This window comes from Salvia hispanica, chromosome 1 (genome assembly GCF_023119035.1).
Source record: "Salvia hispanica cultivar TCC Black 2014 chromosome 1, UniMelb_Shisp_WGS_1.0, whole genome shotgun sequence".
NCBI lineage: Eukaryota > Viridiplantae > Streptophyta > Magnoliopsida > Lamiales > Lamiaceae > Salvia > Salvia hispanica.
In genome coordinates this window covers 49,507,084-49,526,357 of record NC_062965.1, presented here as the reverse complement: position 1 = coordinate 49,526,357, position 19,274 = coordinate 49,507,084, and the positions used below count along the sequence as shown (strand labels likewise).

The 19,274-nt window shown below is 33.1% G+C and overlaps 3 protein-coding genes across 3 annotated transcripts; all 3 read right to left on the bottom strand.

Annotated features, from left to right (window-relative positions):
• Window positions 1–495: 495 nt before the first annotated feature.
• On the bottom strand, window positions 496–2,004 carry LOC125199512 (transcription factor RAX1-like). The gene is made up of 3 exons (XM_048097504.1): window positions 2,000–2,004; window positions 1,705–1,794; window positions 496–1,270 (listed from the first exon to the last, which is right to left on the bottom strand). The coding sequence occupies exons 1-3, from the start codon at window positions 2,002–2,004 to the stop codon at window positions 616–618; spliced, it is 750 nt and encodes a 249-aa protein (XP_047953461.1). The 3' UTR covers window positions 496–615.
• A 6,624-nt stretch (window positions 2,005–8,628) lies between these two features.
• LOC125201571 (branched-chain-amino-acid aminotransferase 2, chloroplastic-like) lies at window positions 8,629–12,761 on the bottom strand. The gene is made up of 10 exons (XM_048099743.1): window positions 12,597–12,761; window positions 12,465–12,514; window positions 12,204–12,375; window positions 10,512–10,688; window positions 10,298–10,429; window positions 10,108–10,206; window positions 9,681–9,797; window positions 9,343–9,438; window positions 8,998–9,110; window positions 8,629–8,913 (listed from the first exon to the last, which is right to left on the bottom strand). The coding sequence occupies exons 1-10, from the start codon at window positions 12,663–12,665 to the stop codon at window positions 8,799–8,801; spliced, it is 1,140 nt and encodes a 379-aa protein (XP_047955700.1). The 5' UTR covers window positions 12,666–12,761; the 3' UTR covers window positions 8,629–8,798.
• Window positions 12,762–13,303: 542 nt separating this feature from the next.
• On the bottom strand, window positions 13,304–17,812 carry LOC125203101 (branched-chain-amino-acid aminotransferase 2, chloroplastic-like). Its single transcript, XM_048101390.1, has 10 exons — window positions 17,631–17,812; window positions 17,502–17,551; window positions 17,228–17,396; window positions 15,434–15,610; window positions 15,216–15,347; window positions 15,029–15,127; window positions 14,406–14,522; window positions 14,135–14,230; window positions 13,618–13,730; window positions 13,304–13,534 (listed from the first exon to the last, which is right to left on the bottom strand). Exons 1-10 carry the CDS (start codon window positions 17,697–17,699, stop codon window positions 13,420–13,422), a joined length of 1,137 nt encoding a protein of 378 aa, XP_047957347.1. The 5' UTR covers window positions 17,700–17,812; the 3' UTR covers window positions 13,304–13,419.
• Window positions 17,813–19,274: the final 1,462 nt, after the last annotated feature.

Below are 19,274 nucleotides of genomic sequence, written 5' to 3'. Positions count from 1 at the left end.
TTTAACCAAAATTCATAATTTTATTCAGGGCAATCTGTCCTATTAAAAAAAATCGAAAATAGTTAGATGTGGTCAAAACATGTGACTGGGGAGAGATGAGCCCTAATTAGTTAACTAGGTCGGTTGGAATGAAGGAGGAAAACGTGACACATGCATGAAATATAAGTCAATTTTAATCATATCAAGTCTAGAAAATCCCTGAAATCCCAGTTTTACATATGAAACACAATATCAACTCTCTCTTTCTCCCTCTCTCTCTCTCTTACACACACACACACACACACACAAAACAGAGATTGAGTTGTTTGGAACGCCCGTGTTGAACTTCGAGGTGGGTCGATAAATGATTTAAAAACTCAATTATCACAAAAAAATAAAGTTTCACTAACATTCTTGATCAATGATTTTCAATTTGTGTCTTAGTGATATATATTCCTCTCTCCTTTATATTTTATTGGTGAGATAATTAGATAGTGATTCCAAACTCCATGAATATGCATCAAAATGTGAGAAGTACTATAATTAGGGTTTGGGACATAAACTAAGCAAACATCTCCAAAAACACAAGCCACACAAAGAGTACCATATACAATGCACAATGTACAAATATCCAAATCAAGAATGACCATTGATTATGTTCCATGGTACCTCATTTTGTCCACAAATCCACTGATTCATTTCTCCCCAATCCACACTCTCTCCTCCAAAAACACTCCCATTCACCAAATCATCATATAAGAACTCCAGCCCTTGCAAATTCTCATACACTCCGCCGCTCGCCTCGGCCGGGCCCAGCCCGAAATGAGGCGGAGGCGGAACCATGCCCAAGATAGGGGTTTGGTCAGAACTAGTACTGATCAATTGATCGATTGGATCACCGTACATTGGTTGGATTAGGGCTTGATCATCGATGACCGGATATCGAGGATGATCGTTGTCGGGTGCGAGCCCTGAGCTAATCGGGTCTTGCGTCGAAAACCTACCCCCGAGCTTCATTAGAAGCCTTCTGATGGAGGCGTGGTTGTTGAACCGTGCCTCCTCGCCCGAGGAGTAGGGTATGGGTTGAAGAGACGGCAGTGGAAGAGGCTGAGGCGGTGGCCCAGTTTGGAAGCATGGGCCACCGCCTGAACCCTTGGCCGTGGTTTGTTTGCCGCGGCCGCTCTTCTCTTTCCTCTGCTTTCCTAGAAGCTTCTTCTTTAGCCTCGTGTTCCAGTAGTTCTTGATGTCGTTGTCAGTTCTCCCCGGCAGCTGGGCTGCAATTATTGACCACCTGTCCATGAAATCCACCTTTAAGCAGACACACATAGAAGCAAGTAACCCCTAACAATCTAAAAAAATATTTTTTATTCGTAAAATATCGTCGAATTTTTTATATTTTGTTTGAATCATTGTGCAAAATCGTGATGAATAATAGGAAAATTATAGTCTTGAAATTTCAAACTTAAAATTAAGAATAAATATAGCCCTTAACAAAACAGATTTCTATGTCCCCTTAAAAAAGTTATGTGTATATATGTTTTTTTATTTTTTATTTTGACCTAGTTTGGAAATCAATTTGACCTAGCTAGGTAATACCTAAATTTCCAAAATGTAACAAATATTTCTCTACATAAAACTAGGGTTCTCACAAATCAAACACAAAGGGGGCTATCATCCATCAATTCAGATTAAACTGAAATAAATATTGTCAGTGAAGAAAGTGACCTGCTTCCGATGCTAATATAGAGGCTACATATGATGTTGTCTTCTTCTTCGGAGAAGCCACCGTGTTTGATGTTGGGCCGGTCCCACCAACTTTTTCAACTCATTTTTCATTGGATTTCTTAAAATCTGTGCTGGGTCAAAGTGTCCCAAATTATTTGGGACGGAGGAAGTAAGACGTATCAAACTGACAGAATGAGACTGAGTACGAATGAATATTATGCGTGTTGTAGTGTAGTTTATTTGAACTTGCATTATAAATTTTCTACTCCACTAGGCATAGTTCTTAATTACATACCTCATATACTCCCAAGTAATTTGGAAAAGTGATAAAAATGAGATTTGTGCAACGCAAACGTTGTAAACCTAACAAGTAATTTTGTTGATTGAGACTATATAGTAAATGTGATTGACGATTGGTCTGTTAAATCTATACATATATAAAAGGCGAGTTTTAGCCTTAATTTGAATATTTATAAATTCTGGGCATGAATTGAAATATTTACAAGTTTTGAATTATATTTTGAATATTTATGAGACATGGAATCTATTTTAGCACTCAGCAGGTTATAAATTTTGACCGTTTCTTTAATTATTGTTGAATTGTGAAATGAATCAATAAACATTGTGTTTAATACTCTGCACATTTTAACCGTTTGTTTAATCATTGGTCAATACCTTATATCAACAGTTTTATGTACAGAAAACTTAATAATCATGTAAGAGCTAATAAATGAGTAACCGTAGGTTACAAATATTAAAATAGAATAATGAGAATTTAACAAATTTTCAAGACTACTATACCATAATTCAAAATATAATTCACACATAATTGACGTTCCACATTTGTAACATCTGCGATCTTAATTTTATAATTTATGATGTTTTAATATCATGATCTCTCATGTCCTAATTTTATGCTTATAAAAGGCATAGAGTTGTGGATAAATTATACACCAACAAAAGCATCTTCATTCTATATCAAGCTCTAAACATTATTTTCCATTTTAGGAATATTGTATTGCTTGATTTTTGGAGCCCCATCAAGTTCATCGTTGCCTAGCAGATTTGAGATGTTATATACGTTAGTAGGAAGTTGTTTCATCTTTGGGGATACTACGTCAATACGAGAGAAATAATTGTGATGTAATTTGTCTTGCAGAAATGAGATTTATCTCTACTATACTTATAGTTCGGTTTATTTGATAACTTTCATTATAATTTACATTTCAATTATTGTTGTTGTTTTTTTATTGTAATAGTTAGAGTACCGCGTGTATATGGTTCGAGAATTTTATTCCTATATTTCTAACAATTATGTTTATCCAAATAATTATGTTTGTCTTGATTCCCTTTTAAATTTGTTTAATATTATGTCTTAAGATGCAAAATGAATTGAGTATATATTTATTGAATTGTTATTATATAATATATTTTTCTATTTCTATATCTTATATAGTTATACTGTTTTTCATTTTAATTAATAAATTAGGTATTTGAAATCGTATGACGAAAAAATATTCCGTCGTGCATCGCACGTGGGTTAAAACTAGTGAGAATAAAATGCAAATTCATACCACCTCAATCCTTTCTTGCTTTATACATACAAAATGAATCACTATTCATTTCGTAAATTTGACCTCGTCTTTAAGCTTTGAATATTAGGTCATATTCTAATGCTTATAGCACTATAATCCAAAATCAAGACCAAATCTTCACCATTAGATTTTAAAATGAGTGAATGAAATTAAATCTTATGAATCTCAATAAATAGTAGACAAAATATCAACAAAAGGGTAATATTGTCGTTATGTTATCATATGATAATTTTCGTGAATGTTTTTTTATATCAACATAGTGTATTACAAATATCAACAATATGACATAAGAATATCAATACTAGTACAAGAAAATATCAACCCATATTTATTGAGATTTTTACATGGTTTTATTGAGATTTTTTGATGTATTTGTTGATAAAAATTTGGTTATCAACCTTTACAAAAACTAAAATAAAAAATATCAAATTTCATCATCCGAACGTCGTCGGAACATATGCAATTGAGATCTCGTTGGAATCCTTATAAAATTATCTTTAATTTGATATATTTTTTGCGAAAAAATACTTTAAATCGAGAGAGTTACGTAAATTTAAATTTTTAAGATGATTTTAATGAGAGAGAATTGACATTAATACTCTCTAATTTTATTTATTAATTTTCTTAATTAAAAATATAATTCATGTGTCATTATTTCAATCACTAGACCTTCTAATATAATAACTAAGATAGCAATTAGTTAGCAATTGATCACTCCCTTGCATATTTAAGGTCAAATATTTTTAACTTTTATAATTAGGACTTTTCGGATGTATCCAAAAACTTCGGGATTTCGTGATTAATTGTTGTACTACAGGTTTTAACAAACTGAGTTATCTAGAATTAATCTGATAGAAATTATATCAAACATAAATATAGTATGGGGAGTGTTATATTGCTAACTCAATGCTTAATTGCTAACTACAACTTAATAATAGTCATTAAATATTCAAATTAAAGGTCTAGATCATTAACCACAAAATGTCAATACGATCAACAAAAAACGTCAATAAGGCTATATGATTAATTCCAATAAAAATCAATAGGGGTATTAATGTCAAGTTAGTTATAACTAACTTTTAAAAGAAATTTCAAAACTTTAAATTCATATAACATATATCAAATTAAAGATAATTTTATAAGGATTCCAACGATATACTACATGCATATGTTCCGACGTCAAAATTTGAAAAAAAAAATCTAGAATTTTCGTATTTTTCGTACACAGGCTAATGTCAATACAGCTAAGACAATATAAAGCATGTACAATGTCAATCCTAAATTTGTGTTGACATTCTCAAAGCATTGTGTTGATATTTTCGAAACACTATATTGACATTTTCATCCAAAACCCTAATTTGACGTTTTTTAAAAAAAAAAATTAATTTAATTAATAAAAACGAAAATTACACGTGGCAAATTGTAGACCACACACTTTTTAAAATCATATGGCCTTAAATTAGTTGTAGTTAGCAATTAAATGATGAGTTAGCAATTGATCACTTCTATAATAATATATGTTTAAGAAATTTTGTTAGGTCTCACTTTTGTAGATTTTAAGGCAATCTGGATAATCAGCTTTCTCCCAAATGCAATTATTATAATCTTATGATTTATATATTTCTCAATCTTCTTTTTCACAGAATTAGAAAAATCATAACAAGATTCATTCACCAAACCACTAATATGAACCATTAAATATGAAAATAGATTATTCCAATTTAATCTCGTTGATCATATCATTTAGAGGGTATTTTTGTCCGGACAGAAAATATTAGACTGTAATTTATGTAACAAATTAACGCTAATCATATTTGTTCTAAATATTTACTCAAAACTTTAAATTCTACATAATTCTATGATTATAACAAAAATCTTATGATTATAACAAAATCTTAATTGCATATGATTACACATAAAGAGATTTTATAATATCATCATCGCTTACAAACATTAATCGTACTATCATTTTTCCTTTACCATTGTTTCAAGAGCTAAATACCATTTTTTTAACATCACAATAAGTCAATAACATTCTCTGTTAAACATTATCATTATCATTATCATTATCTTTTAAACATTATCATTATCTTTTAAACATTAACATTCTCTTTTAAACATTATCATTATATCTCCTACATAATATCAATCCTAATATCGTCCATAATATTATTCACAATATCATTGATAAAATCACATTATCATTTTCTTAACAATCACAATATCGTTTCATGCGATGTTATGAGCGAAAATGAAAGTTTAAAAGAGAAAACGATATTATCAGTGATATTGTACAAGAGAAGTAATGATATTAAAAATTTTGGTCTATAGGATATGTTTGATGATATTGCACGAGAGAGAATATGGTACTCCCTCCGTCCCATAGTAGATGTCACATTTGAGAATTGACACGAGATTTTAGGAGATTGTTTTGTGTGTTACGTGGAAAGAGAAAATAATATATTTATATTAATGTGAGAGGGAACTTTTTCCGAAAAAAGGAAATGTGACATCTTTTGTGGAACAAACTAAAAAGAAAAGTGTGACATCTATTATGTGACGGAGGAAGTATTACTTAGGCGAAAGAAAATGATATTTATTAAAAGATATTATAATATTATGAATCATGAATAACATCATTACAATATTCTTTAAGAGAGAATATGGTATTACGTAGGAAAGAAAATGATATTGATTATAAGATATTATAATATTATGAATCGTGAATAACATCATTACAATATTGTTTAAGAGAGAAAATACGATATTGTGATGTTACGAAAATGTTATATTGGATATATCCAAAATTGGAATTAAAGTATAAAGTCCCCAAATGTCTAAGTCGGAAATCATAGTCTATACTCTATACTGCCAGAGTCTTTTGTTAACCAACGTCAACCTCAATCGAGGAGCCTCTCATTTCCACTGGTAAATCTCAAATCACTAATCATAAGATGAATCATTTAAATTGGAATCATGAAAATCATGTATTAATTGTTTTCATATTATTTATTGTATCATGTCAAGTTTGTGATGCTATAGTGTGGTTATATATGGTGTCGTGTTAAACCGAAAAGAATCATGTTGCTATTGGGTTAGTGTCGTGTGCGGATTTTGTTCGAATTTGGAGGTATCAAGTTATGTTGCTTTCCGAATTGAGAGTTTACTGGATGGATCAAGTTGATGTTTGGCCTTAATGGGTTGGATTGTTATTAAGTTGACGTGATAGCGACTACACTCCAAATTTATCAGTCCTACAACTGAGCCCAAAAGAGCTTATATTGCTAAAAAAAAGTCTATGTAATGACGCAGAACGAGAATTCAATTAAGAAGTTGTATGATCCACTTATGAATTATTCACAAATGAATTGTATTTTAAGAAAGAAATGCTATAAAATTGTAAATGAAAATTTAAGGGTATATAAGTACTTGCATATGTTATTCTGGTTTTCTAGCTAATAGTACTACTCCCTATTTTGACCCCTCAATTTGAACGTACATGTTTATATTTTTTTTAATTACAAAACCACTCCTCAAGTCAAAATTCATTTATCCGTGCATATTATCATGTAGTGTGTCGAGTCAATCATACACCAGTAACTCCAACATGTCCATCAACACAGCTGCCTCCACGGGCAGTCACTCTACCTCCTCCGAGAGTACCCTCAACATTATTGTAGGTTCCTTATCGTCCAAGAAGAGGTCGGAAATTTCACTCCACGAGTCCAGTACGGGCTCTACACGATCAGTAAATCAACCCTTCCCGGGCAATGAATTCACCAGCTTCGACGAATCCTTGGAAGCCACCTCCTCAGCCTCTCCACAACCGATCAACCCACCCCTTGTGGACCCCACTGAGTCGGTGGGGGGCCCGAGCTCCCCCAAAAAGGTAGTTGAGCCAAAGATGAATATTATCATAGATTCATTTGCTGATCAAACGAAGGAGCAATACAACATTGAGGATAGTCTCCACTTTGACCGCCAAGGCAAGATAGCGGTGGGACTTCTTGCGGAAGAAGACCGGAAGAATGCCAAGTCCGTTGGGCCGTCCGGCCCCCCTTCCCCGGGCTCGGCTTGCTCGACCACTGCGAGGCCATATACTAGACATTCCAAGAAACAAAAGAAATGATGTTTAATGCAATGGTTGCTTGTTAATTTTACTTATATTATCTATTATCTAATCATAACATTGAATTTAATTTGGGACTTTTGCCTGGGCTATATATTATCTAGCAGCGTTATTGGGCTTATAAAGTAATAGTGTTATTGGGCTTCTTGGTCAATCCTGATTTTTTTTGTTATAAATTCTTAAACGGTTTTTAATTTCGATTAATATTTCCCCATTTTTAAAAATAGTACTTCCCCAAGTCTCATAAAAATAGACTCTTTATTTTTGTCCTATCTCATAAAAAAAGCTTAAAAGCAAAGAAACATGAGCAGAAAAATGGTTCTCTTTCTAGTTTCACATTAGTTTGAATATTATTACTCCCTCCGTCCCGCTTTAACAGTCTCATTGACTTTTCTGCACTCATTTTGTAAAAATGATAATAAATAGTTAAAGTGGAGAAATAATAAAGTAAAATTGAGAATAATGTAGATAAGACTCTTCTCTAAATTATTCTCTTTTTTACTTTATTATTTCTCCACTTTAACTATTTATTATCATTTTTACAAAATGAGTGCAGAAAAGTCAATGGGACTGCTAAAGCGGGACGAAAGGAGTATATCATACTCATGAAGTGCAATATCAATATGGATAAAATAGAAGTTTTGTTTTGATAATTTTCTAGACATAATTTTTCAAATTGCTTTTTCTTTTGGCGTAAATTGCGATCCTCAAAACTGATGAAATAATGTTCGGTCCTTCGCTATTATCGTAAACTTTTGGAGTAAAGTTGCATTTATTTTTTATTCAAAGATTCCCCAATTTTTCTTAATAAATCAATAGAAAATGCTCATGAACTAATAGAGAATTGACATTCGACGTCCTAATAACTAATAACAAAATATTACAAGATTTAAAATCAAAAACTTCAAAACTGTACCATCTTGTCTTCGGAGAATAATTCAAACTTTGATGAAAATTTTTATATCTTAATTTTAGATGTTTGATGGATTAAAATGTATCTGTGTTGGGGAAAATACACTCATTTAATTGACAAGATAGTAGTAGCAAATTTTAATTAGCACAAGTTCTTCAAAAATGCAATTACAATCATGCATTTTTTTAATTTATATTTTTCTCAGTTAGAATCAGCCTTCCATCATCGTTTTGTGACAGATAAAAAGTTTTATAAAAAGAGATTTCAACTTGAATGCACATGACTAATCAGAAACTTTCAAGTAGCATTACTCAGAAAATTAAAATGAAATTGATTAGGCATGAGGCAGCCAGCACAAGCATGGCTTGGATGATAAGATCAATGAAATAGAGATTTATACCAATTTTGGCTATCTTATATTCATAGCATATTTAGGTAGCCTTTATAAGTTCTGTGATCACTCAATTTGAACTAACCATCCCCTGCTATCTTCAATCTCACCTCTTTGGATCCCAACAAGTCTTGAGTGAAGTTTCAGGGACCCGAGCTCAGTGCTCATCTTATATTCGACCCTGAAAGGAACAATATAAAGAAACGGAACGTTGTCAGATACAAAAAGATCGAAACGCACTGCAGACTTAGTAGTTCGAACTCACCTGTTACCCTTGTATGTAATACTTCCTACAGGAGCAACACTAACTGCGGTCCCAGTGCAGAAAACTTCGTCTGCCTCAAGTAGTTCTTCAATCGGAATAGAACGCTCCTCAACCTGTCCGAATTCAGAGAGAATGTAGACCTTTCAGACAGATTGAAACAAAGGATGTCGATGGACTAATTATGAAATGGACTAGTTATAAGATCTCTTTGGGGCTGGTATACAGAGACAGAAAAGTGACTGGGATGGCCAAAGCTTGTGTTCTCGGAAACTGAGTTAAATGTTTTCCCAACATTTAAAGCATGAGATCCATGGAATAACCCCCAGAAAATCCCACTGATTTTACCTGATAACCAAGATCTTGTGCAATATCCATGATGCTTTTACGCGTAATTCCTTCAAGAATCGTTCCCTTGGTGGGTGGAGTGGAGATAACATTGTCCTGTAAACAGAAAAACCATCTGTGAGTAACCAGAAGCATTTAATATAATCAGTTACAAACGATACAGCACATATTGATCTACTGCCATAGTAACATATCAATATTACCAGAATGCAAGAACTCAACATACACATACAAAATATAGTGTACTTGTGCAGTGTTGTATACATGAGTTAAATCCTTGGCATGCCGATTACTGACACATCTGAACATTCTACATGAGGGAACAAGGTGATAAATACCTTCACCATGAAAACATTAGAAGCTGAGACCTCCTCAACATCTCTTTTATTGTTCGCATCCAGGTATAAAACATCGGAGAATCCTTTATCCTTGGCTCTCTTCATCGCTTTCAACACCTACACCGGTCAAAGTTATAATCTCACCAAAAGCATATGCAGAACAACAGTATCATAGGGTTTGAAATATGATGCACAAAAACTTAAAAACATAACCATCTAATCACAAAAATTTTCAGTGAGTTTTCCATAAGGTAGATCATAATTCATATATATATTCTACTTCCAACCAAATATCGACATGTAATGCTCCAAGTAATTTATTTATTGAATATCAATTGAACTATGTAAATTTGGAAGAACTTTCAGTCGCCAACTTCATTTAGAACTTTCATCAAACACTTGGAAGAAGGAGGCAACACTTACATACCGGCGCATAATTCGTGACGCTTTTCACACCTCCAGCACCACCGCGACCAGCGCGATGGAACTCATCCTCAACGTACAAGCTGATCGGCGCAGTACCTTCCTGCAAACCACAACAACAATCAAACCTTATCCACCAGCTCCTTCATATTCCATCAATTCAATCGAATTAAAATTGAAAACGTAAACACAACCTTGAAATAGTTTCCAACTGGAGAAGCATACACCAAAAATGTGAACTCCGGTGACGGCGCCAGCCCCAAAACCGGCCCGCTCCCTATCAGCAGAGGCCGAATGTACAGAGATCCTTTTCCCGGCGGAGGAATCTGCGCAATTGCAGGGGATACGGAATGACAAACTGCAAATGCAATCGGCTAAGGAAACAAAAATAGATCGGTGATTGATTACAAATCGGCGGTTGGCGAGAGCGGTTTGCTTGACGGCATGGATGAATTGATCAACTGAGGGAGACTGCATACACATTCTGTCGGCGCCGAATTGCATGCGAATCGCGTTTTCTCGTGGACGGAAGAGGAAGAGTCCGCCATTTTCGCTTCGGTAAGCTTTCGTGCCTTCGAAAACTCCCTGAGATCGATTACATCAAAATTCGATTAAAATTTATTATAATCAATAATTATAATTAAAAAAAATTTAAATATTTTAGCCTAAATAAGAAATCTTTGACAAAAATCTTATTATATGTGGTAATCGTGAAATGTTTATAATATTTTATATTATTTTTTAAATTTGTGATAATTAGGATAACAAGCTGTGTAGAAAAAAAGTTGATTTAGTAGTGTCAATAGGATAAAAAATTCACGGAAGTTGGTTGGATATGGTGATTGATGCGCCATGAAAAATAACAAACAAAATGTAAAGTTTATGATTTTTTAGGTTAAATTTAAAATTAATGAGAAATACCAAAATTTGAGCAAAGATCATTAGTTTAGAGACCAACATCCTCTAAATGAATATAAATTTAAAGAATACACTACGAGAGACTCAAACTCGAAACATTTGGTCTTAAATATTAAACGTTGCACCACTGAGCAAACTCACACACAGATAATGAGATTGCGTCACAGTGGATTCGAACCCGATACGTTCGGTCTCGGACATTACGGCGCCAATTCATTCACACTGACACACACGAGTGGGGCCTTTATTTATTTAAGATTGAGTGGGTTTGGTGGGCCTGGTGGCCCGTGTAAGACATATCCTCGCATGTTAGCCCAGTGCCTTAAAATTTCCAACTTGATTTAGTTGGCAAGTATATAAGTTGAATTCATAAATTATCATCAATTCATCATATCTACATATGTAAATGTAAAGATGTATTATTGACAACCTGAAATTAGATCGAATTTTTTAAAAGTAAAATATTTAATTTAATATTTGAAAAAAAAATATCATTGCAATGTTTAACTTATAGAACAACTAATGAATTATTCTACACACATTTAACATAAGTAACTAATGAAATTAAAAATATAAGTAATAACTATATTTCAGTTAAAGTGGGGGACCAATCAGTTTTCAGGCCAAATCAATCTATTATAGGATTATTATGAGAAGTATGTCCATCTATACTAATATTATTTTCATAATAATTATTATTAAATGAACTATAATTAAGATCAGAAGCTTATGGAACGTCTAAAAGTGAGACATGCATATGATAGTGATACCAAGGCTACTCGCAGTCACGAACAACGATTTTCGAAATCTAAGGCACGAGCGCGAATCATCCATTGCACGATTGGCATCGGTCAATATAAGAGCACCATATGGTCGTAATTTCTTTAAAAAACAATTTAGTAGCTTGAACTAATATATGGTATTTCGGACGTAGACATGGCCCGAGCCTATGATCCACCTTTCGCTCATCGTCTACCATCTCGTTTTTCGATTTTTTTAGCATCAATATATACTAAAGAGCTTATAACAAATTATATTTATGATTTAATGAATTAAAATAAATAGAATGAAAAAAGTTAAGTCTGTCAACTTGTGAGTTGTGCCATAAAACCCTCATTTATTGTTCATCACTCCAAATGCAAAATAATTCCAAAAACACTGTAAAAAGAAACAGAAGAATACCTGTCCATAATTCAAGACTCCAGCAGCAGGATTCAATTCAATATTCCCAAAACGACTGAGTTGACCCGCCTCGAACTCGTCCTCTTCCTCTCCACACTTCATCACATACATATAATCAGTCTGCACCAAACCAAATCCCAAATTCTCCCACTCCATTTCTTCCTCTACCACACTACACACATTATTCATTCAATAAATCAAAAAAATATAAAACATAAATCAAAATTAAATCAAATCAAATCAAATTAAATTAATCAATACCTCTCTTGTAGAGGAGACGCAGCTTGACCTCCTAAAAACCTCACTCCAATCTAAAATTTCACCAAAAATTGAGTGAAAATTTTGAAGTTAATGCAGAGAGAGAGCTCTGTTTTTTAGAGGAGGCAAACAAACCTGTGATTTGTGGGGAGGTGTTGCTGTAATCCTGCGTATGATTCTGCTGCTCAAGGTTTTGAAAATCATGTTTGTTTGATTTTGTGGGAGAGAGGGGAATTTGAGAGTGAAGAGGAGGAAGAAGATGTATGGATTGTCATGCAAATTTGCTACTATTAAATATGATTGTTGGCCTAACTTTTTTGAACAGTAAATGCTTTGATACGAATCTATTAATATACATCTACCTGTGATTGATTCTATTGCTATTATTATTTGCTTTACTATTAGGGAACCTGCTGACTAGGCTGCAAATTCGGATCAAGACCTATACTATTCACGTGATACGTCAATTATTCGATCCGAGCTAGACATATCCACAGTCCACGGATCATATACAAGGTCTAGCTAGCTTTAATTAATTATTCATAATCTTCTTATCACTTAGTACTTTTTCGAGCAATTCTTTAATTAATTATTCATCATCTTCTTATCACTTAGTACCTTTTTGGAGTAATTTTTTTGTTTATTGTTTCAATTTTTATATATTTATTTAAATTATGATAATTTATAGTACTATTAATAATTAAAAATTTAAAACTACATGGTTTTTGTGGCTTATTTTTTGTTGTAATTTTATGATAATTAAATATCGTGAACTAAAGTTATTCAATTTCAAAACAATTTTGAAAGAATTGCAAATTTGACTCTGGTAATTTACTCCAACATACCATAAAAGAGAATAATTTGGGTTTAATGAGATAGAGATTTACACCGATTCTGCCAGTCTTATTTACATTCATAGCATATATACTTACTAAAGTAGTCTAAATAAGTTTCAGGATCACTCAATTTGAACCAACCATCCCCTGCTATCTTCGATTTCACCTCTTTGGATTCCAACAAGTGTTGAGTGAAGTTTCAGGCACCCAAGCTCAGTGCTCATCTTATATTCGACCCTGAGAGGAACGATTCAAAGAAACGGGACGGTGTTAGCTACAAAAAGATCGAACGCACTGCAGCCTAAGGAGTTGGAACTCACCTGTTACCCTTGTATGTAATGCTTCCTACAGGAGCAACAACAACTGCGGTTCCAGTGCAGAAAACTTCATCTGCGCCAAGTAGTTCTTCAATCGGAATAGAACGCTCCTCAACCTGCCCAAATTCAGAGAAAATGTAGAGCTTTCAGAAAGATTGAACCAAAGGTAATTGGTTGGTAACATCACGAAAGCATTTAAGAATCTGCATCGTACAGTATAGCAGAAGACAACATAGGAAGCACCAGGTAATTATAGCTATCAAAGTAGGACAACTAGGTAATCATCACGATAATAACTGTTTTGTAGTAGGAAATGGACTAGTTATAAGATCTATTCGGGGCTGATATACAAAGACAGGATGGGCAAAGCTCTACTGCATCCAATAATACCACGATTGGCTAAGTGATACCACATTCCGGTACGAGTTGAGCATGTGTTCCCGGAACCAGAGTTAAACGTTAGCCTAGCCACATATTTAAAATCATGAGTAACACCCCCTAGAAAATCCTATTGATTTACCTGATAACCGAGATCTCGTGCAATGTCCATGATGCTTTTACGCGTAATTCCTTCTAGAATTGTACCATTGGTGGGTGGAGTGGAGATAACATTGCCCTGTAAACAGAAAAAGCATCTGTGAGTCACCAGAAGTAAATATATCATCAGTTACAAACAATACAGCACAAATTAATCGACTGCCATAGTAACTCTAGTCTCTAAAAGAGTTAAATGCATGTCATACTGGCAATATCTGCTGAACATTTACATGAGAGGATTAGGTGATAAATACCTTGAGCATGAAAACATTAGAAGAAGAGACCTCCTCAATGTCTCTTTTGTTGTTCGCATCCAGGTATAAGACATCGGAGAATCCTTTATCCTTGGCTCTCCTCATGGCTTTCAACACCTACATGATATGAAAACAATATGCATCAAGCATACGCAGAATCACGCAGTATACGGGTGAAATATGATACAAAAAAACTAAAAAACAAAACAATCTTAACACAAAATATTTCCTTAGGCCAGTGAGTTTTCCTTAAGGTAGATCATGCGCTCTACATCTAACCAAGTATTTTTCGATATGTAATAATTGCATATTTCCATATACTCCACCTAAACCTGAGTAAAGACTGAGATTTTGGTGCAAAAAAAAAAGATTCTAGACTAACTACAAGATTAAATCTTGACCAAATATGATTATAGCAGTTCATGGTCTCATGCTTTACTTCTTTTTCTAATTTATGACCTCAATTTTAACTCATTAATTTATTTATTGAACATCAAATGAACTTTGCAAATTTGTTAATTTTGTCATGCTTCAAAAATTCCATATTGTAGATTCTATCCAGTCCCCACCTTCATATAGAACTTTCATCAAACACTTGGAAGAAAGAGGCAAAATTAACATACCGGCGCATAATTCGTGATGCTCTTCACACCTCCAGCTCCGCCACGACCAGCGCGATGGAACACATCCTCAACGTACAAATTGATCGGCTTAGTCCCTTCCTGCAAACCACAACAATCAAACCTTACCCACCAACTCCTTCATATTCCTATAATTCAATCGAATTAAAATTGAAAACGTAAACACAACCTTGAAATAGTTTCCAACTGGAGAAGCATACACCAGAAATGTGTACTCCGAAGACGGCGCCAGCCCCAAAACCGGCCCGCTCCCTATCAGCAGAGGCCGAATGTACAGAGATCCAATTCCCGGCGGAGGAATCTGCGCAATTTTAGGGGATAGAAAATGAAAAACTGCAAAGGCAATCAGCTAAGGAAACAAAAATAGATCGCTGATTGATTGATTACCCAACGGCGGTTGGCGAGAGCGGTTTGCTTGACGGCATGGATGAATTGATGAACTGAAGGAGACTGCATACACATTCTGTCAGCGCCGATTTGCATGCGAATCGCGTTTTCTTGTGGGCGGAAGAGAAAGAGACCGCCATTTTCGCTTCGGTAAGCTTTCGTGCCTTCGAAAATTCCCTGATCGATTCCATAAAAACTGAGCTCTGTTACTTTCTATTTCAGTGAAGAAGTTCTAATCTTTGAATTAATAATAATCCCAAAATAATTACTACTAATCTTTAAATTAATAATTATATTCTAAATCAAGCGCATGCGCCTTCACGGTTCGAACCATAAATGGCATGGTTCTACTAATCCGGTTTTGGTTCAAAAATTTTGAAACCATGAACGATCGTAGTCGTAAATTTCGACACAAACTCATAATAAACGGGATAAAATTGTAAAAACGGTAAAAATCTAAAAAAAGAAAATGTTGAAAATCGTCGATTTTGAATCGAAATTGGAAAAAGGGGCAGTTCCATTGCAAAAGCAAAAACCATCAATTTTCTCTATTCATGCATGTCACTCTTGTATGGATCAATCGAATAAGTTATGATTCCATTTCTCTACCAATATCATTAATAATTTTGAACTGAGACTAGTGATTATGGAATCGAAGCTTCACTAGTAGTAGGTCGTATTTATAACCATATAACTTTTCACATTTAAGAAAATGTGTTAAAACTATTACCTCTTTTCCCAAATCGACTTGGTGATTATCTTATCTCATTTATATAAGTGTGGATAACCCTTATCCTCATAAGACATTTTAAGAGGAGAGTGTCATTCTTAATAAAATGGATACATAAAGGTTTTGGGGAGACTATGCAATTAAGTTTTGGATGTAATTGAACTATTAATATCAGGAATTTAAAAATAAAGCTTGGCATTATATATATTTCGGATATTTAATAGCATGGATATATGTCATATTTACTTCAATTATAATTTGGTTAAAAATTTATTAATAAATTAATAATCAAAATATTATAAAAATAAAAAATTGAAGTTAATTAGATGTGGGGGACATTATTTAATTAAGATTGAGTGGGTGTGATGGGCCTGGGTTGCACGTGTAAAACATATCTTCCCAAGTTAGCCCAACGCCTTATTGCTCATTTAATATCCAACTTGATTTAGCTGTCAAATTTATAAGTTGCATTCTTAAAGAATCATATATTTGCATAAAGATGTATTTATGACAACCTCGAATTAGAGTACTAGTAGTATTTTTCAAATTTAATATTCAATTTTATATACCATATAATAATAAGTGGTATTTAAATATTTAGAATTTCGATTTTCTTCCTATTTTCTGTCTTTTTTAATTGTTTTTATGACCTAGGATATATGTATGGCTTTGTTAAGCAATGATTTGTGGAATGTGGGATATTTGGGGTCTGGGGTCTGGTACGCCAAGATGATATATCACGTGAATAATATAGATATAGCTCGGATTTCTAATATAGGACTGTAACAAAATAGCACCACTAGCAATCTAGCATCAACAATTGAGAAAAAATAAACAAATTTATAAAAATTTTAAGCTCGGCCACTTGTACCATGAAACTCTCAATCAAAAATTGAACAAAAAGACAAAAAGAGATAAAATGGCAAGTTAGGCAACATATGCCATGAAACTCTCAAATCATTAAAACACAAATTCAGAAAAACAGATGAGAGAGAAGACAAAACTCATTTATTATGGCATTTTTTTTGTCAAAATAAATCCAAAAAATAGTGAAAAAAGAATACCTGTCCATAATTCAAGACTCCAGCAGAAGGACTCAATTCAATATTGCCAAAACGACTGAGTTGACCCGCCTCGAACTCGTTTTCTTCTCCACACTTCATCACATACATATAATCAGTCTGCACCAAACCAAATCCCAAATTTTCCCACTCCATTTCTTCCTCCACCACACTACACACATTAATTCAATAAATCAAAATCACAACTAACATAAATCAAAATTAAATTAAATTAAATTAAATTGAATTGAATAGATCAAATTAAATTAAACACCACCTCTCTTGTAGAGGAGACGCAGCTTGGCCTCCCAAAAATCTCAATCCAATCTAAAATTTCACGAAAAATTGAGTGAAATTTTTGAAGTTAAATGCAGAGAGCTCTGTTTTTGAAAGGAGGCAAACAAACCTGTGATTTGTGGGGAGGTGTTGATGTAATCCTGCTTAGGATTCTGGTGGTTGCGGTTTTGAGAAACATTCTTGTTTGATTTTTGGAGAAAGAGAGAAAGTTGTGTTTGAAGAGGAAGATTTGAGATGGATAGACATGCAAATTGGCTATTTAATCTGATTGCTGGCCTAACTTTTTTATACACTATATATGTTGTGATACGTATATATCTTTGAATTTGCATCTACGTGTGATTGATTCAATATTTCTATTGATATAGTAGTTGCATATTAGGCCACTGTGTCAAGACCTGTACTATTCACGTGACATATCAGCTTAGAAATATCCACTATCCACGGGCCTCGGATGAGGTCGGACCTTAATTAGTTATTTAATTTATCGTACTTACTTTTCCGAATTTATTTGCATTATTAACTTTTTTATTATATAATATATTTATATAAATTGCAATATTTTTAAAATTAATACTCCTATATTATAAGTTAAAGTAATTGTAAATATGGACCTTAATATTTTTTCTGTCCCATAAAACTATAAAAGCATGAATATTACTCCTACTTTTTGTTCTTTCTCTACCACAATTTGATACAATAAATACTCTTATTGTCGTAATTTATTTACTATTAATTTACATGCTATGAGTCTTTTTCCTAAACTCAAAATATAAACAACACAATTTTTTTTTATAAATCATCTAAATATATGTCCATATTTTGTGTAATGGGGGGAATATTATGTATTAAAATACTAAATATAAATAATTGATAAAAAAAATGATCACGTGAATGGGTAACTTATTTACAACTAAGAAAGTAGGAATGGGTAATTTATTTATTATACTATGAAAGTAGGATTGGGTAATTCATTTACTAATAGGCTTCAATCCAACGGTGAGTGATAGAGACTTATTTTCTCTGTTAGGGAAGGGCCCGGCCTGATTGAACTAATTTTACCAAAACTATAATGAATTGTAAATAAAAGAATAAATAGATATGAATGTGGGACACTAACAGCCATCATAACTTGTGAATAAATCATAAAATGTCAAGATGATCATAAATGATAAATTGATAATGGTATAGCATGTGGTCGTTTTTGAGGTAGTGTAAATGCTCGAGCAATGATCCATTTAGAACAGAACCTATACAAAAATAAAAGCATTTACCAAAAATATTATACAAATAAAATAGCTGACGAACACAATAAAACAGAAGTAAAAGGACACACCATTGTACCATCTTCAATAACTCCTTTTCAATATGATAAGTTAACAAATAAGAGTCTCATTTTTTTATATAGTTTATAATGAAATGTAACATACTTTCATTTATAATCAAAAGTGAAATCAGACTTTTATAAACGAACAAATCAAAATGGCAAAATGAGATATTTAATGTTTAGTATTTTTCAAAACTTGATGCAATTGTGGTAGTAGTTGATAAGATGATTACTTCCTCCGTTCGCGAATAGGAGTCTCATTTCACTCCGGCGCGGTTTTAAAAAGTTTAAAGAAAAGTGAGTGGAAAAAAATTAGTGGAATACGGGTCCCACTTGTATAAATTACTTTTAAATGATGTGTGAGTGAAATGAGTTAGAGGAATGTGGGCCTCATTACCATTTATGGTAATTATGAATCGGGACTCC

Excerpts from the sequence above, each read along its gene's own strand:
- LOC125199512 (XM_048097504.1), bottom strand. Across the intron at positions 1,271-1,704 it reads TATATTAGCATCGGAAGCAG|GTGGTCAATAATTGCAGCCC; the intron begins GTCACTTTCTTC and ends TTTCATGGACAG.
- LOC125201571 (XM_048099743.1), bottom strand. The coding sequence starts at position 12,665 with ATGATTTTCAAAACCTTGAGCAGCAGAATCATACGCAGGATTACAGCA. Across the intron at positions 12,515-12,596 it reads CACCTCCCCACAAATCACAG|ATTGGAGTGAGGTTTTTAGG; the intron begins GTTTGTTTGCCT and ends GTGAAATTTTAG. Across the intron at positions 9,798-10,107 it reads GCGTCACGAATTATGCGCCG|GTGTTGAAAGCGATGAAGAG; the intron begins GTATGTAAGTGT and ends TGACCGGTGTAG.
- LOC125203101 (XM_048101390.1), bottom strand. The coding sequence starts at position 17,699 with ATGTTTCTCAAAACCGCAACCACCAGAATCCTAAGCAGGATTACATCA. Across the intron at positions 13,731-14,134 it reads CACGAGATCTCGGTTATCAG|GTTGAGGAGCGTTCTATTCC; the intron begins GTAAATCAATAG and ends GAATTTGGGCAG. Across the intron at positions 13,535-13,617 it reads ATTACATACAAGGGTAACAG|GGTCGAATATAAGATGAGCA; the intron begins GTGAGTTCCAAC and ends CGTTCCTCTCAG.